The following is a 24762-nucleotide window of genomic DNA, read 5'->3' on the forward strand; positions in this document are numbered from 1 at the left end:
AGGGGCACAAGATTTAAAAAAAAACAAAAACCAAAGAAAAAGCAAAAAGATAAAACAAACAAACAAAAAAAAACCCCACTGAGTCTGAGTCTCTTCTATGAATTGTATGGCATTCCCAAGAGTGTTTTATTGTAAATCCCACTAGTACTGCCATGACGCTTAATACACAGAGTTGGCAACCACATATTTAAGAAAAAGAGACCAATCTAGAATTGCCTAATGAAGACTTTGAAACCAGTTTCCAGAGAACTTTGCTAGTTGATCTGCTCCCTCTCTTCTTGGAACATCTCAAAGAATTGAAAGCTGAGGTCCAAGGCAGCCAGGTTTCTACTGAATCAACCGTATCCTTACAACAGGTGAAACCCTTAGGGGCTCCCAAAGGAGAAAATATGGTTTGTTGCTGCCATATCATGACTTTCCAGGATTACCTTCTCAACGTGATTTATTAACTAGAAGCATTTTGGCAACCAGCTGATACACTGGGACAAGCAAACACTTCTAACTTCAGACGCTATGTAGTCTGTTCCCTGGTGATGAAATAACACTCAGAGCTGCTGAGGGATCATCATATATCACTTAATGGCAGAAAGAGTAAAATAGTAGGACGAGGAGTTATCAAAAAAGCTTCCTTACATTTCATTTCAGTTGGAATTCAGCCTTCTACCCAGCACTGTCTGGCACCAGCTTTGTTACTAAAGTATTGATCTTAGAGCTTGAGGCCCCCTGGGTCAATGAGATGGAAATTCACTAAGAATTTAATGCTATTGGCAAGGCCCAAGCTGGCCTTTCAAAGAAACTGACTGTAATTGCTTTCCGTTTCAGGCAAGTCTGATTAACAGGACTCTTTCAAAGCAGGGTTTGTCTTTGTGGCCTTCAGCCTCTACTTCCCGTACATTCCCCCTCTGCTCTCCAGTTTCTCCCTAGTTTCTCTCTAGAGCATCTCATGTATTTCAGTAGACCAGAGAGACCAACTCTGTGCCTCTGAAATCACATTACATAAGCCAGTGCCGACATGCCTGTCTCAGTGTAGGGAGAACTCTCAGAGGCAACAGAACATCTCTGTTTTTCCTAGTCCATTTTCCTGGGTTTTCAACACTCACTCGTTCGCCCTGAACTTGCCGACCTTATTAGGGAATTAGACACAGATGAGAATATTGTATTGTGAAGCCAAAAAGTAGTTGATCCTCGTCAGAAATAGGCCACCCACAGAGGTACTTCTGCTAAGTTGAAGAGAGTCAGTAATCTGAGGATGTACTGGAAAGAGGAAATAGAGCCAAAGGTCAGTGCTACAGCCAAGATAGAGTTTTCCTTATTTTAAGTATCAGACAGCCTGTTGTCCCAGGATCAGGGCAGATAACTGACATCCCAGAGGGAATAACCTCATGTTGCATAAACATACAACTGTCACAGGAAGATGAGTTATAGATGTCCTTTCTCAACTTGGTAACAGGATGGGTGTGTGTGTGTGTATCCAACTGTAAGCAGAGTGAAAAATCTTTTATCACATCAGAACTTCTAAGATTTTAGACTTGCATTCTGTATGAAAGTATGCCTCTTGAAGCCCTCACAAACCTCAGACCTCACCACCTTATTCTAGCTTTCCATTTCCCACTATTCATCACTGTCATATCCTGAAATTAATCCATTTTATATTTTATTCCCATGGGCACTGAGATATCAGATTAACTCACTAATCTTATAAACGGATCTCTGCTATTCTAATAAGAGGGAGATAGCAAACCCATTTGAAGCAACTTGTGCATTTAAAGTAAGGCGTTTGAGAAAAGAAGTCATCAGTCTTTGTTATCTAACCTATTAATGACTTTGATCGTTGAAATTTGAGGCTGGGAGAGTAAACAGTTGGGGGCTGCTGGCCTTGTGCTGCTTAACATTTCTGCACAGCGTTAGGCTAGCCCTGCATGAACACCCTTTCTTTTTCTGGTTCCTTTCTTCACCATCTCTGTCTTCACAGTATCTAGCCTCCCATTCCACAGGAACAGCTCACAGATCAATGTTTACATATATACATATGTATAGGAATATATATGTAAGATTTTTATATCAAGATTAGAAGATTCAGTATTTTTAACTTTTTTAATAAAACACATGATGCTTGTGAACTTTTTTGAGTACTGAGCTGATACAACCTAATGAGGTTATGATTTGGGAGCCTAATTTGGGTTAACCTGATTTCCTCAAACTAAGAGAAATAATTTTTATGGCGGGTAAAAAAGGGGAAGGGCTGCACAAATCCTACCTATTCCTTGTGGGTATAGTTGAGTATTTACTTAATTCTTTGTGACCAGAGTTGATGTCTTATAATACGTGGTCTGTTAAGATTGTCCTCATCGTTTTGGTCATGTTAGTCCATGAATTACACATTGGAGACCTGATGCTCCAAAATCTGTGCCACAAAGCAGAGTGTCGGAGAAGAATCAATGTGCCTAAGTTAAAAAAGAAAGCATTCTCCCTAAAAAGGAAAATTAACTCTGTGCGGAGGACCTGCACAGCCTGGCTTCTTATAGAATACACGGCCTGAGATAACCATAAACGGTTATGGTGATGTTGTTTATTTGTTTGTTTTAATCCAAACATGAGCCTCCAGGCAGGATGACATTCAACCTTGCCATCACTGAAACACAAACTCTAGATTACTACTGATAGCCGTTGCAGGCTCCCACAACAACCCCTCAAAGTGGGAATGGGCTCTGTGCTTTCTAGAAGCATTAGGGAAGAATTCAGCAAAGTGATGGATCATTGGAAGGAAGAAAAAAAAAAAAAAGGTCCGGGAATAAATCAGCCCTTAGGAGGGGTTTGGAAGAGTTCAAACAAGGAAAAAGGTGGTGTACCAAACATCTACTAGCACTTGACTATCAGGAGGTGATCTACCTGCCTGGAAATATTAACTCTCTAATCTCCGTTCTGGGTCTACATCTGCTTCACTTCTAATTCTTTTCTGTCACTAAGGGGAATTCAGTCTTCTGAATTCTTCTGTTATGGTTTGAATGTAGTTTCCATGAAGAGATTTCAAGGATATATTATTGGATATTTGCCTAATTTTCCAATAATTTTTTTCCGTGTTGTCTAATCCAGTTTCTAACTCCCTATTGGCATCAAGACTAAATGTGGAACTCCTATCTGAAGTATTATTCTAGTGACTGAAGGTCATGGTTTTGTGATTTAATGCAAGGGAGAAATTAGATGAAATCTAATGTATATCTTGGAATATATCCAGTTTGCCAATTGCATGAATGTCCTTCAGCTTTACAAATTTCTTTTCTCTCAGCATAAATCATGGGACTCACATCTATTAGGCAAATAGGCAAACTGTTCCCATCTTTAAAGCTCTTGTACCTTTGAGGATGGACAGCAATAACATTTTTTTTCCTTTTCTAAATTTCCAAAAATCAGTTTGGAAAAACCTAGTAGTCATTCTTACTGCCATAAAAACTCATGTGAAGTTTGCTAAGTTATTAAATATACAGAGAAATAGTTCTGCTTATGAGAAGATGGAGAGAGAGCATTATTTTATGAGTTGGCAGGCATGCAGAAGAGTCAACTAAAGAAAACACAGAAGGACTTATACTCCCCTATATTGTTTGACTTTGGTACAAGATAGTAATGTTGCTTTATATGTTGAAAAGTGTGTGTGTGTGTGTCGGTACACACACTTTTTTTTTTAAGTGGGTATGCCCTGAATAGCAAATACTGGTTAAAACAACTTACCTAAAAATCTAAACTGGGGAGAAGCAGAGCAAGTGATTAAGGCAGTTTTGATCCTGAAAGTAGCGTCAGAAATAGAGGCTAATTGTCCTGTTAATGAATCTCTAAAGCAATAATGGCTGAATGAAAAGATGGGAATCCCACAGGCTTTCCCAGGTTGTCAAACCAAGATTAGTGGCACGGCAAACAGAGGGAGTTATCGCCAGCTTAGGGGGATAAGACAGCACATTTTCTTTTTTGTGAGCACAGCAACTTCCTCCGCGGTCTCTAGAGACTTTCAAAAGGAGATCTCCACATTTGGTAAAATCAACCCTAATAGCCTTCTATCCTCCCAACTGTAAGAACCCCCAGCTGTGGGGCATGTATTGACTGCAGCCATCAGCTTACCCAGTTGGTTCTACCATTCAAATGTTACTTGTAAGTATTCACTTACTTATTTCCACCTCTATGGACCACACCCTAGGGTCTCATTTGAGCTGCTTTTGCCTCCTAATGGGTCTCCCCTTCAAACCATTCTCCACCAGCAGCCAAAGTAATTTTTTTAAGCACAAATCCAACCATGTAACCTCCTCCTGAAAATCCTTTCATGGCTTCTTCAAAGCCCTGTACAACAAAAGTAGCTTCTGCCTACCTTTTTAAATTGAGCTCATTCATTCTCCCTCCTATTCATGATACTGTGGTCATAACTGATCATCTGCTAATTCCTAGAACTTGCTGAGCTCTCTCCCACCTGTGGGCCTTTGCACTTAACAGTTCCCTCCATCTGGAGCTCACTTTCCCTGGCTTGTCACATGGCAGCATCTCTCACTCCTCCTTCAGATCGCAGCTTAAAATGCCATTTCCTCAGAGAGACTTCCACTTGTCACCTTATATAAGTAAGTCCCTCCTTGTTTTCTTTATCATAGCAGCTTATATACTTTTTTCCTAACAGTTACCACAATCTATTATTAATTTGTTATATGTGCATTCTTGTTTATATTGTCCATTTTGCCCTCTAGAATGTGAGTGAGTTCATGAGGACAGGAACCTTTTCCGTCACACTCACCCTGGTCTTCCTAACGCTTAATAAGTATCTGGCACACAGTAAGCACTCAGTAGATGTTTTTTCAAATAACGAATTAAGAAGTAAACAAAGGAATGATAAGTGGTACTAATTTTAAGCTTGCAACTAAAAATATTTGAGAAACTCGTCTGGCAATTCAACAGACAGTGTCTTTTGTTCACTCTCTCACCGTGTGTCAGGAGTAAGTGGAGCCATGCATTTCAGCAAGGATTCAGTGAGCACTTATAAAGTAATATTTTCAAGGCTCTGTGTTAAGCACTGCAGAGGATAAAATACAAGTTAGATAGATCGTCTACCAGGAATTAACAGGTTAGTGGTTTTAATAGACACATTTATAACTAGCTATAAATCAAGGCAGAGTGCTATGCTAGGGGTATAAACAAAGAGCTGAGCAACATGGGGGAGGAAGAGATAAATGATAAATCTTAAGTGCCTGCTGTTACTGTTTTAAACTGTGACAATTCAATGGAGTCATAGCTCTTCTGCCTCGTGAAGCCCTGCCAAATGCCTAAAGACTTCATTGTTGAGGAGAAGTGTCCATTTGCCTCAGGCCGGTGATGCATTAACAGAACAGAAGGGCAGTTGGAAACTGGGGGACAAAGTGGTAGGAAATTTCTATCCAGATTCCATGTTTAAAAAGAAGTAATGCCGCTCCACCCATTTCTACAAAGACGTATCTTGGGCACACTTGACTTTTACAGTCCACTACCTATGGTTTACTTTCATCAGGCCCTTTCATTTCATTTCCATACTGAATATGAAACAGTAGGACAGGCTGACTACAGATGTATTTTGTATTCAGGTTGCATGACAAGAACATGCCAAAGCAGTTACCGGCTAATAAGCTAAAGGTGGAAGAAAGAATTTTTGCAAAGATGTGTGGGTGTCATTTGCTGAGAATTGACAGCAACAAGCAGACTGTAAGGCAACATCCACCAAAGTGTGGCTGTGGGCAGCATTTTTAAGATGAGAGATGAAAAAGAGGATTGTCATTCTCTTCTCAATATTTGAGTCATGGTTCTACTCATTTCACAGTTGAACAGTGGCAACGTAGATGCCCACAAATTCAAGGCCACAGTGGGAGTGAATTAGAAAGCAGATCTGGAAGTCCTTGTGCTCCTCTTCCTTGAGCCCATCTGCTTAGCGTGTGTTCATTTCATGAAACGTTTGTTGAACTTCTACTCTACACCAATGACTCTGCCAGCCACTAGAGAAACTTTGGTGAATGAGATCCCACCCAACACTAATGCCATTACCTTCTAAAGGGAAGTCATGAGCAACCAACAATTGTGCCTTACTACAGAGTACCCTAGGAATCCGGACCAAGAGAAAATACTTTGCAGAAGAGGTGATGCTCAAGTTGAGCCTTGAAGGATGAGTTGATTCCATGAAGCACTGGAATGGGAGTGGGAGAGCACTATAGACAGGCAAGAAAAGGTCATGGCAGGAGAAAAAGCAGGTGTAAAGATAGGAAAGTCTTTGGGGAATTGTGAGAAGATGTGATTAGAAGGTAAGACACATGGTCAGAAAAAATGATTACAAGTATCACTAGGAAAAAAGCTTTGAATACTGTGTTTAAGACTTCACAGTTTATTCTGTAGATAACAGGGAGTCTCTGTACCTTTTTTTTTAATGTTTATTTTTGACAGAGAGAGACAGAGCATGAGTGGAGGAGGGGCAGACAGAGGGAGACACAGAATCTGAAACAGTCTCCAGGCTCCAAGCTGTCAGCACAGAGCCCGAGGTGGGGCTTGAACTCACGGGCAGTGAGATCATGACCTGAGCCGAAGTGGGATGTTCAACCGACTGAGCCACCCAGGCACCCCTAGTCTCTGTACCTTTTTAAGGAAGAGGAGACAATGATCATTTAACTCTGATGATGTGAAAAATAGCCCTGACAAGTGGTATATGGAAGATGGGTTGAAGAAGAGGAGAGAGTACAAGTAGAGATACTTGTTGTAAGGTTTATAGCAATAGCGTAGGTGAGAAATGCCAAGACCTACAATGTGAGAATAGAGAGCAAGGTGTATGTGAGAGAGACATTTTGGAGATACTTAAAAAGCAGTTGGTCTTTTTTTGTGTGTAGATGGTGAGGGTGGAGGGCCCACAAATGACTCCCAAAACTTATCTTGAATAATGGAAATGAGTGAAGCTACTGACCAAGATAGACCATTCTGACGGAGGAGGGCTTCTAGCACAAGCAAAGATGGGAGGAAGAATAATAAGCTTATGGGGAGAAGGTGAGTCCTGTTTTGGACATGTTGATAATGAATTACTTCCAAGGAAGATGCACAGGAATGTTTAGGAATGTGACTTTGGAAAATAGGGAAAGAGAACATTTAAAGCACAGAGTGATGGATTATCAGCAGATAAGTAGACAATAGCAGCTGAAGGACTAAACAAGATCACCCAAGTTAAGAGTATAAAGCAGGAAGTTTAGAAGCATGAGAAGAGAATAGTTTCATTTAAATGCTAGGAGAGGGGCGCCTGGGTGGCTCAGTTGGTTAAGCGTCCAACTTCAGCTCACGTCATGATCTCGTGGTTTGTGGGCTCACGTCGGGCTCTGTGCTGACAGCTCAGAGCCTGGAGCCTGTTTCAGATTCTGTGTCTCCCTCTCTCTCTGCCCTTCCCCTGCTCATACTCTGTCTGTCTCTCTCTCAAAAATAAATAAACATTAAAAAAAGAAGAAGAAAATAAATGCTAGGAGAAAATGATGAGCCAAATAATAATAATTTACAAGGGGAATAGTAGAGTTAGAAGAAGAAACAAGAGAAAGTAAGATGATGGAAGTCAAAGGAGAAAAGTTTTCTAGGCCAGGTCTGAAGTGATGAATATAACTTCTGCCTGCATTCCATTAGCCAGAACTCTGCAACCACACTTGAATGTGAACATGAGGCTCCTGGCAGAGTAGCTGCCTCCCAGCAACGGCTGCTGGCTGTGGAAGAGAGCACAGATCTTTCATCGGCAGCTGTCCCCCTCTGTCTCATAATTCCAATCTCACTAGGTCTCCTTAAATAATTCCCCACATCCACCTCTATACCATACGCACATTCCACAGTAGCACACAGTATTTCCACCCAAATTGTAAGATAGATAAGCTGGCTTCAGATTGTAGGCAATGCCTGGCCAGCGGGCTGTAACTCTACTGCTTTATCACATGTGAGCACTGCACAGAAGAGTATCAAAACACCTACCTAAGTGATGTTTCTCTGAAACACTAGCATGTTGTATATCGACTTTCCTCATAAGAGCTAATGAAATCTATGTGACTACCCGTCAGTGCCTATGACTAGAACAATGGAGAAAACATCCATGCTGGAAATATTTGAGCCCATTTGTTAGCATGTTCCCCTACTACAAATAGAACCTTTAAGTCTAGCTATCTCCCTGGGGTGCTAAGTGAAAAGCTGTTAGAAAAACAAACATAGAGCCATTGTGTATTTTGTGTAAAACAACTGCTCTTCAATTTCCAAACTGTTAAATGGGCCAAAGGAAGGGAGAGTGATTCTTGCTTTAGAAAGGGTTTTTTCTCTAAAGGACCCCATAGCTCTGAAGTCTTGAGGCATAGGGAAGCAGGGTTATCATGTAAGAGTAGCACCTCACTGCCTTGTAATCTGCCACTGTCCAAGGGTTGGCATCACTTGTCTCCAATTACCTATATCAAGGGGCTGCTGATGCCTGCAAAGGGGAATAGAGGTAGGATCTACCCTCTGCTATTCTGGATACTACCTTCTGTACCTTTTGTCAGAACATAAACATCCAGGATAGAGGAGAGGCAACAGTGCTGGGGGAAGAATCTTCAACTCTTACCTGTGATTGGTTCTCCACTAAAATACCTAAAAGCCAATCTATCGTGAATATATGGTGTAACATCCTCCTGAAAAACCTCTGGTCTACATGAGAAATTTCTATTCGTCCTGTTAGCTTAACTTTTACTTACTTTCTTAGGAACTATTTAGCTCTGTCCTTATCCCCCCACTCTGCCTAAAATTATACTACCAAGTTTTCCTGCATTGACTAACAGTGTATGGCACCCATACCCACTGATTGTTCCCTAATCTGTGGATTTCTCTTTTGGCTGTGAAGCTATTGAGGTCAAGGCATGGATGGGTAAGGATTGAGGTTAAGGATAAGGTCTCACATTTCACCCTGCTGCACACATTAAAGATGAAAGCTCTGTTTGAGCACAGTCATCTTCCAATATGTTTAAAGTCATGTGTGGTTAATATTCATTCCTTTAGTGTGGCACTGTGCTACTTATGGAGAATGTAAAAGAAATATAGAACACATTTCACTTAATATAGCTCACTTAATTCTTACCACAGTCCTGAGAGGTAGTTAACACCGTTCCCTTCTTACAGAGAGGTTATGTAGTTTTTCCAAGGTTGCAAAGCTTTTCCAAGTGGCAGAACTAGGATTTGAACATAGGTCTATTTTAATTTTGTTTCACGGATAAAGAGGCAGCACTGTGAATTCAGACAGGGAAATCTGCAATGTAACTTTGAATCACAAGGTGACCTTGTTATATAAGCTATGTGGAAATCATTCTACTGCCTTCACCACTGCCCCCCCTCCATTTGGTCTTTATCACCACATTTGAACCCACATAAAGTTGACTTTGATTAGCATCATCTTTAATTGTAGAGGGAAAACGCAGTTGTGTTCAGTCGTGCATAAAATCACGTCACACTGATGAGAGCTCCCTCTATTTCGTAGCTAGTCTCTCCCAAAATGCCAATCAAAAAATGTCAAAATTAATTGTTGATTTTAATTATGTTAAGGATTCAGAGTTTATACTGTACAAATGAATACATTGCTCTTTACATTGGTTGACTTCTTCACACAAATATGCCCGTTTTTCACACAAATGAAAACCAAGTTGCTAATCTCGTCAGTGTGCTAACAGAACTAGGTTTCAGAAAACCCTGGGTTCTCATCCCAGCTCTTTTATATCCCAGCATTGTGAGCTGGGAGCTGTCCTTCAGTCTTGCCAAGTCTCAGTCTTCCACCATAATATTAGGAGTAATATTTAGTCCTAGGTGTTTGTGAGAATCTAAGAAAGCGTTAAAGTATTTTTAAAACCACAAGGTAGTGTGCAACTTCACAGTATTATGAATTCAATCTTCTTTAAATATGTGTTCCTATTACCTAAGAGTACATATTGGAGACAACACGGCTTCCAGCCTCCATACAGTCTCGCAGGAAGACTGGCATGCAGACAGCGTGCTGCAGCAGGTGTGATGGAGGTGTATACCAACAAGACTCTAAGGGAAGAGCCCCTGGGGCATCTGGTGGGACCAGGGAAGACTTCACAGAGGAGATGCTGTGAACTGAGACTTCAGGAAGGAGAAATAGTTGGCCTGATGAACTAAACAGGGAAGGGAATTCCAGGTGGAGGGAAAGTACATTTTAAACCCTAAAATAATTTACTCTGTCTGAAATTAGAGGCACAAGGTAAGGAGGTAAAAACAGAGAAATAGATGTGCGACAAGTTATGGAGAGCCTTTGAATACCATGCTAAGGAGTTTAGATTCTGTCTAGGAGGAAGTATAAATCCACTGAAGAATTTTGTGCAGCATTTTTACCAGGTTTCTGCACTGTAAGATTATTGGCATGGACCAAGGAGAAGGCAGTGGGAAGAATGAGGCTCTTGCAATTGTCCAAGAGAGAAAGTATAAAGAGAGGAGAAAACACCTGCTAGATTTTATGTCTGAGTGATTAGCAGTATACTAAAAAATAAATCTTAAAGGGATTTGGATTTGAGGGAAAGCTTCAACTCCAAATAATGTCATATGACAGGTCATTTGAATTATCATTTGAAGGTAGAAGGATCCAGCAGGCAGTTAGAGAAGCAAAACAATATGTCTGTGCTGGAGATCTCACTGCAGTGAGAGCTGGAGCCAGGAGACCTATGATAGGAGAGGAAATGGAAAATAAAGCAGAGAAGTTACATCATGGAAGGAAATGGGAGCTGAAGTGTCAGGGTGGTGTCACAGATGTCAGAAGGGAGTTCCAGGGGAGGTAGTTAATAGGGCCTGATGCTGGAGGGGAAAAAAAGAAAAAGACAAAACTCAAAGGCTAAAAGGCAACCAATGAAGAGGCCACTGGTGATCTTAGAGAATGGTGAGGCTAGGAGTCAAAAGGAGTAAGGTTTGAGAGTGAACAAATAATTAGAAAAATAGAAATAAACACAGACATATGTAGTGTAACACATTCAGACGGTAGGTTAGCCAGTGGCACCACACCTTATCAGAACAGTAAGGGATAAGTGGAAATGCCAGCATATAATATAAATTGCTATTATCCTTCGTGTCCTGAACACTATAAACTCTGTGTCCAGTGAACTGTTCAGAACCATTTTTGTGAATAATGTGATATGCTTGTGTCAAAAAAGAAACGAATTACCATTGTCACCTTCATCCTTTCCTTGACCTGTATTGCTTGCTGGTTCTCCTCGATGCCAGATCAATAACAGCAAAAGGAAGCATTGTCATCTCTAGCTAGCTGAAATGCATACTAATGCAAACATCTTACCAGGACTTCTCAGTTATGGTAGTAAAATTAAAGCACGAGGGCAATGTCAATTCTGTGTCTAATCCGTTTCCTTCTCAGATGTGAGGTGTTTTTTTTTAATCTTACCCCTGATGGGCATGGTTTCTCATTAATGGCCTGAAGCATCAAGAGTAGGTCAGAGGCCTGTATTCAAGGGTCCTAGTACTATGTAGATGAGTCTACGGATGAGTCAAAGTAATAGTTCTTACACCAGAGAGGCTGCAATAATTTCAATGTTAATAACTGGATAGGGTTTTGAGAACTTGAGATAGGGCTCTTTATAAATGTTTCATGTCATTCTCACTTAACCTGTACCCTATTAAAATAGCCTACCAACTAAATTGGGCTTTCTAAGGATAAATAAAAGTTCAGTAGCAATTTCCAGGTTTTGTGAATGTGAAACAATCTGAGCTCATACCTTCAGATGATACTGATGATTCCATGCAGGCTACACTTCTCTGAGACACTCTTTTAATTGAATAACTTCCTTTCTGTTATGGTTAATCTTATCCAGTCAAGTAAGTTGGCACGGTATCCACTAGAATTCAGAAATTCTTGAAGCTCAAGGTTAGAACATGGTAAAAGTTCTTTTTAAAGTCTTTTTGGAATGAAATCTCTCAATAATGATTCCTCTGTAAGATGGGAGTTAGCCCATACCCTATTATTCAGATTCTTTACTGAAGCTTAAAAAAAATCAAAGAAGAAATTAAAATACATTTGTTTTTCAGACTTAGTATGAGGTCTCTCCAGATGTTAAACCTGGCAGAGTAGCCAACGTTCAACACAAGAGAAAACCATCCAGTAGATATTTGGGTCACTTTTCAGGGAAGCATCATCAATGAAAATTTACTTGCTGTTTCCTTCTTTTTGGTTAATTTATTAGGCTTGAAGCTGAGATAATGATTTAATTTCCCTCTTCTATGATACTCCAAGTGAAAGGAATAGAAGAGTTTTGTTACCAGTGGCATAAAGAATTCTACTAACCACTAACCTGGTGGGGGTGAAGAGAGACAGTTCTAAGTGTCCACGGCTCCCACAGGCCAGCGCAAATGTGGCAAGAAGGCACATCCCAAAGATGTGCTTTGCTTCCAAAAAATTGTATTGAGAATTTTTTTTAATATGAAATTTATTGTCAACTTGGTTTCCATACAACACCCAGTGCTCATCCCAACAGGTACCCTCTGCAATGCCCATCACCCACCCTCCCCTCCCTCCTACCCCCCACCAACCGTCAGTTTGTTCTCAGTTTTTAAGAGTCTCCTATGGTTTGGCTCTCTCCCCCTCTAACTTTTTTTTTTTCCTTCCCCTCCCCCACGGTCTTCTGTTAAGTTTCTCAGGATCCACATAAGAGTGAAAATTTTGTATATGCAATACACTGTGTTAGGCACTCCAGCGAATATAAATAACTCAGAATTTCAGTCATAAATATAAATAGGAATACACACACACACACGTATACACACATACATTGACACTTAAAGGAATATATCATTAGGATGCTTTGAGCTAGAAGAAATAGAAAGTTCCAACTCAAATGGATTGAACAAATAAATGTATTACTTCATATAACAAGTCCAAGCTTTAGGCAGCTTCTGATTGTCATACAGTCAGGGCTTATGCTCTATTTTTCTGTAATTCTCTCAGCTTAGCCCTTCTGTTATCTTTGTCCTCTAACCAGATGCCCACATGATTGCAAGAGAGCAATGGCAGTTCTGGTATCATGGGCTGATAAGACAGCATGCAGAGGCAGAAAAGAGGGTTTTCTCTTAAGAGATTAGGGACCCATTAGCAAGGTGATGGGGGGAATGGATGCTGTTAGGAAACCTACAGTCAAGTAGAGGAGAGAGCAGGAAATACTGTGCTAGATACTGTACTAGAGAGATATACAGTCTATAAGGCTTGTACCAAAAAGAGAGTACTGCCCTTTCTCGGCTGGGGGAAAGGTAGAGGCGGATCAAAGACAACTTCACTTGGAAAAGAGGTTGTTAATCCATTGGGGACATGTTGAGCTTAAGATACTGTGGGACCTCCAGGTGGAGAAATCCAGTAGACAGTTGGATGTATATTGATTGGAATAAGTCTGGGAAATCTAGATTGAGAAAAAGATACAGGTGGTGGTGAAGGCTCTCAGGATGGATGAGCTAATGGAGAGAGGACAGACTAGGACCGGAAAGGAGATCCTGAGGAGCACTGACATTTTAAAGCACGGGTAAAATAAGAGGAGTTCACAGAGACAGAAAATAAAAATGAATCTTTTAATGCCATCTGTGTGTGGGATGGGTGCAAGCCAACTAGAAATGACATTTTGTGGTATTCACACATGTGATCTGGGTAAAGGACTGGTAAAAGCGAGGAACCTTTCAATAGCCATTATTTGCCCAGCATCAGGTGCTGTTCCCTAAGAAACTGGTGGAATGAGACAGAGTTTCCCTGGAGGTATGGCTAGACCTGAACAGTCCCCCACCAACACAGAACTGGAGCATTAAAATTCTAAAATGAGTCTCTTTTTCTTTGCAGGAGTGGTCACACATTACTTGCTTTCTGGTTTTCCCGCCAAGAAGGAAAACTAAACCGACAGCAGACTATAGAGCTGGGACATCACATCCTCAAAGCACACATTTTTAAGGTAATTACAAAAGTTGAAGAATTTTCTCTTTCCATCACCAGCAGGCTTTCCTTAACACTGTGTGTGTGAAGCTACTGTCATTTTCTTATAGTCCCTGCTTGTTGTAGAGTTGTTCCATCTCCTAAAATTTATGGCCTGTTCCTCCATAGACCTTTGGGAAGAGAATGACATTTGTCTTCTCCCAGTTTAGCCGATTGCTCGGCTTTTTGGGACATGTGCATGTATAATCATTTAGGTAAGAGCCATGTACACATACATATGTGTACTCTATATATGACCTACCATGTCCTATAGCAATCAGTTGCAGATTTTCACAATGCCTTAAAAAAAAAAGAAAGAAAAAATCGCTGAGAGCAGTTATTCTTTCAGTTTTCTTGTAATTGTTTTATGAAGATTTTTTTCATATTCTTGGTGCTATGATTTTCAAAATGTTTATCTGGAGCCAGCATTAACCTTTCTTTGGGCTACCTCCTCTGTTCGCCATTCAAATTACAATCCCAGTTGTTCCCAGTAGTTTCACAACATTTAAGAACTCTATAGCATCCGCTTCCCTCTCTCAACATCCACAAGGCTGGAATGGAGGACCCAGAAGAAGGCACAGAATTTGTCCGTTTGTGTATGCGTGTGTTCGGGTGTTTCCTCAGCACTTACCTGGGCATTGTCCTAGGTCCTAGGGATACAAAAGCAAAAAAGATACTAGTCCCTAGTTTCAAGGAACTTATAGTCTAAGTAACAGTTGTGGGATAAAGTACAAAAGTCAAGAAAGAAATTTGCTCTCCTGGTGTTTCTAGCCCACAGTTTGCCATTGCATCCGCTACCTCCAATCCCCACAGTCTCTTTAGAGTGCTCTTCCTGCCTCAGGATTGAGAAATACTAGTATCTTAAATAGTTCTCTGTGTTGGACTTCCCCCAAGGGATACTATTAAAGATAAAACAGTGCTCTTCAGAGAGAAAATGGCATTAAGGGCAACTCCAAGAGCCTAGCAAATTCTTCCCAGTATATAAGCGCACAGCCAGAGAAGCCTGCTCATCAGACATATAGAAGTGAAACCCACAGTGACAAGTCCTTTATTTGAATCATAATTGTCGTATTTAACAAATCACTGTACCAAAAATGACTGTACCCAGTGACCTTACTTAGCGGGAGCAGAGTGAGACTAAAATAACAAGCAAGGTGTCTCATTCCAACTTCAAGTGGACCAGAAAGGGTCTGCTCCTTTTGCAAACTCTGAGATCATTATCCTTCAGTTAGATAGGAAAGTAACATTAAGTATTCAGCATTACCCCCTTTAAACACTTTAGCATTTAGCGTCACCATCTGCTTCAGATCAGATGCAGAGAAGCTGATTCCTGTCTTTTCTGTATGAAATAAACACCACATTAACAGATAAATGGTACGAAGTGTCTTTGACCTAGTATGATTATATCCAATACATGGAAACCTACATTTAAACCCTGCACTCCTATCATTGACACAGTTTTATCTTACGTTGCTGCAGACAACATGGTTGCCTGAGATAAGACTGGCTCCATGTGTGATTCAGGCCATAAATACTCGGGTGTGCACCATGTGGTGATGACATGACCGTGGGCTGAAGAATGTAGACTCGCACTATGGCTTTCCTGATGGCGCACTTTTCAGGGTCCTTTAAATGCACAGTGCTCCCTGTTTTGTTTTGTTTTTTTATTTTTTTTAACATTTATTTATTTTTGAGACAGAGAGAGAGCATGAACAAGGGAGGGTCAGAGAGAGAGGGAGACACAGAATCTGAAACAGGCTCCAGGCTCTGAGCTGTCAGCACAGAGCCCGACGCGGGGCTCGAACCCACAGACCGCGAGATCATGACCTGAGCTGAAGTCGGACGCTCAACCGACTAAGCCACCCAGGCGCCCCAGCTCCCTGTTGATACACTTTAGCTTCTCCCAGACGCCTAGATTTTTCAGTCCCTGTCAGTTGAGGGTCATGAAAAGTCAAATACAGACTCTATGGTTATAACTTCCGGTCAGCAGTGACATATAGTCCGATTTATATTTCTTTCCAATATATTTTAAATTCCCTTTGTTTTATCTTTGTTCATGAAAAATTACATATAATGTCATTAACTACCTTAAAAATATGAGGTTGTAGGTCTGTAATTCTGGATATTTGGCTGGCAAGGAAGCCCTTTTCATTCTTTTTGTTTTTAACAGCTTTATTGAGGTATAATTCATATACTGTAAAAGTAACCGATTTAAGTGTACAAATGAGTGACTTTTAGCGTGTTTACAGAGTTGTGTGGCTGCCACCACCAGTAGTACGTTTCCATCACCCTAAAAATAAACCTCATGCCCACTTGAAGGTACTCCCCATACTTCCGGGCAGCCATCAGTCTACTTTCTCTCTATAGATTTGACTTTTCTGGACATTTTATATAAATGGAATCATACAGTATGTGGTGTTCTGTGTCAAGCTACTTTCATTTAGCATGTTTTCAAGGTTCATCCATGTTGTAGCATGTATCGGCACGTGATTCCTTTTGATTGCCAAATACTCTGTTTTGTAGATATACCACATTGTATTCATCCATTCACCAGTTGGACACTTGAGTTGTGTCTACTTTTTGGCTGTTGTGAATAATGTTGCTATGAACATCAGCTTACAGATTTTCCCCTTTTTTGATTTTTCTTAAATAAAATTAACCATTTTAAAGTAATAACTCAATGACATTTAGTACATTTGCAGTATTAGTGTCCATGTTTTTACGTGAACGTGTCTTCACTTCTCTTCAATATATACCTAGGAATGGAATTGCTAGGACATACAGTAACTCTTTGTTTAATGTTTTGAGGAATTGCCAGTCGGTTTTCCAAAGTGGCTGCACCGTTTTACATTCCCACCAACAATGTATGAGGATTCCAATTTTTTCAAGCCCTTGCCAGTACTTGTTAGGTACTGTCTGTCTTCTTTATTGTAGCCATTTTAGTGAAGTGTTATCTCACTGTAGTTTTAATTTGTGTTTCCCTAATGACCACTGATGTTGAGCACTTACAATTCTTTTATAATCCTCTAATTGCCATTTAGATTCTTTTTTGTTTAATCTGTGAAAAGAAACCAGGCTGTTTACGAATTATGGCCAGAGATATTTCAATCTAGTTTATAATGCAGGGTGTTTTGTTGGATTGAGTCTAGTCACTGGAAGGATTTCAGAGTGCTCTAGTGATTAGCTCCCTAAATGCTGCCCTCTAAAATGTTTTTTTAATTGATCAGTTCTGTAACATTTCTTACCAGAACAGATTTGTTGGCTGGGGGGGGACAAGTGCTGTAAGTCGGCATCTGGTGAGTAGAAGAAAGATCCTTTGACATCAGTCAAAAGGCATGGATTCAAGTACAGACTCTACCACTTAACTTGAGCCATCTCAATTTCCTCATCCGTGAAACAACATCTAACTCTCAGGATTGTTTTAAGGATCATAGATAATAAGATATATTAAAAAAAAAAGGTACATTATAAAATGCAAAGTACCAGACATATATCTAAGGTTGTATGATCAAAATTATTAGTAATAATCTCTTTTCCTGATAGTAAGACTTAATAATTGCATAAATTCCAGATGGTAATATTACCTTTTTGCTTCAGAGGTTACCTAGCATCCTTTGTAGCAGTGATCAGCAAATACGGCTTTGCAGTCCATATGATCTCTGTTGAAACCACTTAACTCTGCCATTTGTAATTCAAAAACAGCCAGAGACAATGCATGTATAAATAGATATGGTCATATTCCAGTAAAACACGATTTATAAAAACTGGTAAAAGGCTGGATTTAGCTCCAGGCCATAGTTTGCCCACCCCTTCTCCACAATGAAAGGCACCATCCTGTTTGTTTCCCAGGATCCTTTTATTATAACCAGACATGGCCACATGGATGGTCAGATAAGAACAATAATGATTTATTTATTTGAGATGCTTCAATATCTACAAGTGGATCACTGATGATATATTTGTAAATAATTCTCCTTAAGGAACCTCATTGCATGAGCCCCTACGTTAGTTTTTGCCACGATCTTAAGATACTTGAGCCATAACTAAGATCCCTAAAATGAGATTGCTGTAATTTCTTTATGCTTTCCCTGTTTTCTTGAAGTATTCAAAACTACTGAGCAGCTGCTAAGCAGTGGTACAAATTTAGACCCTAACAAAGATTTGAGGAAAGGACTACATTACCTTCCATCTCTGGCAGAGAGAGATCCCTTGTTGCCTGAGCAATAGTTACAGATACTAAAGAAACACTTTTCTAGTTACTTGAACCTAAAGTTCTCTTTAAGAATCCATGAGTTCATAATTTAACTATAGGTTATTTTTGGCTACATCCTACCTGATAATGGGATCCTGCCTGTCACCTTTATCAAGTTGAATTTAACTAAACTGAAACTCTTTCCTCCTGTACCTCATAGAAGCAAAGAGTCAACCCACCAAGGAGAAGAAATCAGTAGAGCAAGTCCATGGCACAAGCAATGCTAATACTCCAAATCCTGTATTTCAAGCTTATTTCCTGTGTATTTACTTCAACCTCACTGGGACCCCTGGTGCTATCTTGTGGCCCATTTACTGGACCATTTCATTGAAGTGCATTTACCAACGTCTATTCTTACTCAGTTCCCCTACCCATTTCCTTCTCATCTGACCCTTAATCAAGTCAACTAACTCCGCAGACAGCCTGACTTACGAGTCACTGAAGAAATCCTAGCCATTGAGTGTGAGTGCCCTTAACTATTCTCCTCTCGCCAAAAAATCAATCTGTAGTATCATCAGTTCTTACCTCCCTTTCTCTTGTCTCCAAGGAGGAGATATCCCTGTTCTCCCCTTATAAAAATTTTACTATAATTCAGACATATCAGAAAGCACAGAAAACTAAATAATCAAGTACTATCTATCATATTAAGTGTTAAGATTTTTCCGTGTTTGCTTCAAATCTTTTTCTTTATTTTTGAGAAATGAAAATGTAGGAGTCTCCTTTACCCCATTTCTCTCCCTTTTCAAATATCATTTGTACCCTAAAGTTCACATGTGTTCTTCTTATCCATATTTTGTACTTTTCCAACATAGATATGTATTCGGAAGCAATATACAGCATTATTTCATTTCTTTTTAACTTGACATAAACAGAATCATACTCTTCATGTATTTCTGTAACTTTTTGTCACTTACTATGTATATTCAAGATTTATCTATAGGTCTATATAGATAGACTTTCAACTTTGGCTGTCCATTAGATTCTCCTGGGGAACTTTAAACACACACACACACACACACACACACACACACATATACATCTGAGCCTTGCTCCCAGAGATTATCATTCATTGTTCTCAGATAGAACCCAGGCTTTTTTTTTTTTTTAAATAAACCTTGTTTCTTAGAGCAATTTTAGGTTTACAGAAGATACAGAGAATTTCCATACACTCACTCCCCCACCAGTTTTCCGTATTATTAACATGTTACAGTGGTGTGGGTACACTGTTATAATCGATGAACCTATATTGATGCATTATTATTAACTGAAGTCTATAGTTTATATTAGGATTTAACTGTATTATATGCTTCTGTGGATTTTGCCAAATGCCTACTATGTATTCACCATTTCTGGGTCATACAGAAGAATTTCACTGCCCTGCCCTAAAAATCCCAAAGCTATCAAAAGTACTCCTAACTAACTCTGCAGAACTGGCAGACACATCGAGGAGAAAAGTAGCTCTCAACTGCTCTCCTGGGCTCCTTCCTATCCTTACTTGGTCTAGTAATTCTTCTCCAATACGTTATTCTTCCCATTTCTTTAATGAGGATAATTTTTGAATTTTGTACAGCCTTTCCTAGTTGTCCTTAGCAGGAATAAGTTTGCATCTACCATTACCAGAAGTAGAAATATACCCAAGACCCCTTGAGCAAAAAAATTTAACTTGGCATTCTGGGAACATCCAGCTTTTCTCTAAACATCTTAGGCTTTCTCATTTAAAATTCCTTTGGTGCCTTTTTAATGAAACTGTCCTGCATATCACAAAGAAAAAAGAAGCAATTTACATTCAAGAAAACTAAACCCAAAGTTACAGGCCCTGAGCAGAGGAGTGAGTTGCTGTATCTTTCTGAGATACTAAATACAGTATTTTCCAAACTCCCTCTGATGCCAGAGACCTTGTGCAAGAGTAGAATTGCCATGTGACTTGAATAAACACTAGTCCAGCAATAATCTTCTGTAAAATAATCTTCATAATATTCTATGGATTCAGTGAACATATCTAAGGAATCTCATTTAAATCCATGTTTGAGAGAACGTTGTTACAGGTCATTGCCATAGTTTTGCTTTAAATAAGTTTTGCTTTAAATTTGGTAAAGAAATAATGCTTAGTTGAAGACATAAGAGTAAGACCACAGGAATAGATCAGATTGTGTAGGATAAAAAAGGACAATTTGGGGGGCGCCTGCATGGCTCAGTCGTTTGAGCGTCTGACTCTTGATTTCGGCTCAGGTCATGATCTCACAATTCGTGGGTTCTAGCCCCGTGTTGGGCTGTCCACTGACAACACAGAGCCTACTTCGGATCCTCTGTCCCCCTGTCTCTCTGCCCTCCCCAGCTCATGCTATCTCTCTCAAAAATAAACAAACATTAAGAAAAAAAAAAAAAAAAAAAAAAAGGACAACTTTGGGAGAAGAGGCTCAAGGGTAGAGAATGGTTCGGAATTAAAGGTAATGGAAAAAGCCAGCAATCAGCCACTTTGCTTATTCTAGTCGCTACTCTGCCAGCTAAAAATTCAGAACTGAAGTCCTGGCCCAGGTTTAACATAGTATAATGGAAGGAACATGAACTTTAGAGTTAAAAGGACTTGGCTTCTAATTCCAGCTCCACTTTTTAATAGTTGTATGACTTTGGGCAAATTACTTAGCCCGCTCTGGGTTGTTTCCTCCTATATAAAAATAGTAGTAAATTCTACTTCATAGGACTGTCATGGAGATTAGATTAAAAGAGATAATATATAAAAAAGCCCTAGCACAGAACCTGACAGATAGTAGATACTGAATAAATGTTGGATTCCCTTCCTTTTTTTCCTTCAATCATAATATATAGAGCTTGTCTTCCATTGTTTCCTCTCTTGGACTACAAATATTAATTTCTTTTTTTTTAAATATTAAATTTATTGTCAAACTGGTTTCCATACAACACCCAGTGCTCATTCCAACAGGTGCCCTCCTCAATACCCATCACCCCCCTCCCCTCCCTCCCACTCCCCATCAACCCTCAGTTTGTTCTCAGTTTTTAAGAGTCTCTTACATTTTGGCTCCCTCCCTCTCTAACCTTTTTTTTTTTTCCCCTTTCCCTCCCCCATGGTCTTCTGTTAAGTTTCTCAGGATCCACAAAAGAGTGAAAACATACGGTATCTGTCTTTCTCTTTATGGCTTATTTCACTTAGCATCACACTCTCCAGTTCCATCCACGTTGCTACAAAGGGCCATATTTCATTTCTCATTTCTTTCTCATTGCCACGTAGTACTCCATTGTGTATATAAACCACAGTTTCTTTTTCCATCATCACTAAACCAGCCCTACAAGGGATCCTAAGAGGGATACACATATTAATTTCTAATGATATTTCTGTATAATTGGTTAATATAGTGTGCTGTTCTTCAAAAGATCTTGGTGAGGTTCACAGGAGACTGAGGCCCAGAGAGGGAATCAGAGCTAAATTTCCTGGTTTTCCAGGATCTACATTGGAGGTGAGCTCTAGACCCTAACTTGCCTGGACTCCAACACTGAATGAGTAGCACTTGGAGTTATTCCAAAAAGAACCAGAAATATGTTTCTCATATGAAATTTCCAAATAGTGAATCTCATATGTGAAAATAATCATAACTACTTAACAATGTGTTTGCCTCAGTTTATTTGTTTGCATATGAACTGGTTAGCCAAATAAGAGAGATTGCAATTGATGTCCCTGCTGGTAGCACAAATGAAAGAAGCCCTAAAGTAATAATGAGCAATCGGAAAATGTGTCAGTCCTTCCTACTCTTTTCAGAGCACCCCACTTGCTGTGCCAAGTGGATACTGGCGGAGAGATTCACAACGGAGTTCAACTCCTCAAGGCCAGAGAGGATGTGGATAATGTAGAAATTTAGCAGCCATTTTCAAATAGTGGAGGAGGATAAAAGTGGGAATAATCCCTGTGTGGTATAAAGGTTTAAAACCGGATTCTGTTTCAGCCTTCCAGCGTGGGAGTATGCTTTTGGGAACCCAAAGATCTTCTATGCCAGGATTTCACCCAGCCTTTCTGACTCACCCTCTTGTCCATCATTTATCATTAGGATAGGGTAGACAAAAAGAGTAGATGTAGTTAGCATCATCCTTCCTCGTTTTGCCAAATTGCCAATTTCACATTGGGTGTTTAGACACAGTCCAGCCACATCGACAAAGCCCTGTTACAATGGCACAAAATACAAAAGCATCCACTTCGAGAGATATATCCTACAGATATACTTGCACAAGTGTATAAAGATCTATGTACAGAGATGACCTTTGAAACATAGTTCTAATAGTAAGGAAAAAAACAGAATACCTAAATATCCATCTCTAGGGGCGTGACTTAAGTAAATTATGTTTATGATACATCCATATAATGGACTACTATGTCTCTCTTAAAATGGAATGAGGCAGAGACATCTGGGTGGCTCAGTTCATTGAGCATCCGACTTCGACTCAAGTCATGATCTCACAGTTCGTGGGTTCAAGCCCTGCGTTGGGCTCTGTACTGACAGCTCAGGGCCTGGAGCCTGCTTCGGATTCTGTGTCTTCCTCTCTCTCTACCCCTCCCCCACTCACACTCTGTCTCTCTCTCTCTCAAAAAAGAATAAACATGAAAAAAAAAATTTTTAAGAGAATGAGGCAAAAGCGTGAGTACATGTGTGGAATATGTCCACAATATTTTGTTTAAAAAATTAATAGAAGGAGACCCGTGCAGACCCATGCAGGTGAACCCAGAGTCTCAGCCTGGGACATCCCCTTTGGCAGGGCTAGACACCTAAACACAAAAACAGACACATGCCTCTGCCATCTACAATCAGGTCTTAGGGAATCCATACTTCCCCTGCCTCTCAAACAAAGAAGTGTAGAAGCCAAAGGACTTTGAACACCAGAGCCTGGGAGGAAAAGAGACTAAATCTACTATGAAGAAAATAGGAAAGCTGGTAAAAAGATAGGTGGGTAACTGTGAACTGGGGGAGATTAAAAAAAGGCCGCGTGGGAACGAAGGGGAGAGACCCTCTTCTGGAGAGAGACAAAGGGAAGAGAAAGAGCGGCTAGAGAAGTGCAGGACCCTATTTGGACAGGAGAAAGACCTCGGATTGAGACTGAGAGGCAACCCATCTCTAACTGCGGGGCTTTCTTCGGACTGGGGCCAGCTCCCTGTTCGAGCACCTGGGGAGAAGAGGGGAGCCAGGCCTGGGTGCGGGTATAGGTCAGGGTCTCGGTCCGCAGCTGGAGAAAAGTGGCTCCCTCCCTGGAGGGCTGCGCGCTAGTACAGAACCTGCCTGCGTCCGCCACCCCCAGGCACGGTGGCTGGGCCAAGGGCACAGTCTGCGGGAGGGTAAGGCCGCCATTTCCCTAGAGTGCTGTGGGAAAAGACAAAGGCTGCCTGCGTCCGCCACCCTAGTGGCTCGCGGTGAGGGTGAGGGCGGCGGCTCAGTCCACAGTGGGAGAAGGCGTTCCTCCCTGAAGTGCTGTGGCACAGACAAAGCCAGCCAGGACTACATATCACCGCACTGGGAGGCCCACAGTGCCACAGCGCACGGAGCGGGACTTTGAATCCTAGCCAAGCGCAGGGTCAGGGGAGTTGGTGGAGTGAGAAGGACCGCCCCATCTGCGCCCATGGCACAGTGAAGCTGACTGAAACTGAGTCCACCGGTCCGGCTCCGTGGAAAAGAGACTGGGGGATCATCATTACCGCCCCACCACCACCACCACCACCACCAAGGCGGGGCCTCAAGGATCACTCCCAGGGCGTGATCACTCCCATAGTGGAGGTGGGTTCACAATATGCCAAACCACGCCCCCTTGCACTGGGTAACTGCGTATCCACCCAAGGGGCACAAACCCTGCGGACAGCTCCTCCTGACAAGCGATGCAGCGTTGCCTGGATTAACCCTAGGTCAATTCTGGATATATAGATATATTCTCCCCCTCTCCCCATTTCTCCTCCTTATCTCTTCCTTCCCCTAGGCTTGTTACTCTGGTTATTAGTCTGTCTAAACAGACATATTTAATCCATTGTCTTGATACATGTTTTATACCTCCTTTCTCTCTCTCTGATATAACTAAGCCATATAGTTTCTCTTTCTGGGTAACTTTGTCTTCGTTTCATTTCCCCCACCTCCTTCTTTATTTTCCTTTCTCTCTCTCTCTGGATTAAGCCTTTTAGTCTCTCTGCCTAATCAATGTTTATTTTTTCTCCCCACCCCCCCCCCCCACTCCTCTCATTTCTCTCTTTGTATGTGCTCTTCTATCAGCACTGCCTCTATCCTCTTCTTTACTTACAGTCTTCTTTACAAAAAGCTTTTGGGCTTTTTGTTTTTAGCCTTTAGGTTTTTGTTTTTGTTTATTTGTTTGTGTTATTTGTTTGTGTGCTTGCGTGTTTTTGTCTCCTGTTTGTCTATCTGTTTTCCTTTATAGGGCTACTCCAAAGAACAAATCAAAGCACATCTGGTGGAGGGTCCAAAATATTACTACAAGTAGGGTCATAAAATCACCAAAGTCACAACAACAGAGAGCAAGTAACAAT

The 24762-nt window shown here is 40.7% G+C and overlaps 1 protein-coding gene across 11 annotated transcripts in view; it reads left to right on the forward strand.

Annotated features, from left to right (window-relative positions):
* Positions 1 to 24762, forward strand: part of TANC2 (tetratricopeptide repeat, ankyrin repeat and coiled-coil containing 2) — a 361357-nt gene that overhangs the window by 293682 nt on the left and 42913 nt on the right. For all 11 annotated transcript variants that reach the window (XM_042916896.1, XM_042916899.1, XM_042916900.1 and 8 more), the window contains one exon: positions 13856 to 13964. In XM_042916896.1, coding sequence (XP_042772830.1) covers positions 13856 to 13964 — 109 coding nt within the window. The remainder of the gene's footprint in view (positions 1 to 13855; positions 13965 to 24762) is intronic.

The sequence above is a fragment of the Panthera leo genome, chromosome E1 (genome assembly GCF_018350215.1).
Source record: "Panthera leo isolate Ple1 chromosome E1, P.leo_Ple1_pat1.1, whole genome shotgun sequence".
NCBI lineage: Eukaryota > Metazoa > Chordata > Mammalia > Carnivora > Felidae > Panthera > Panthera leo.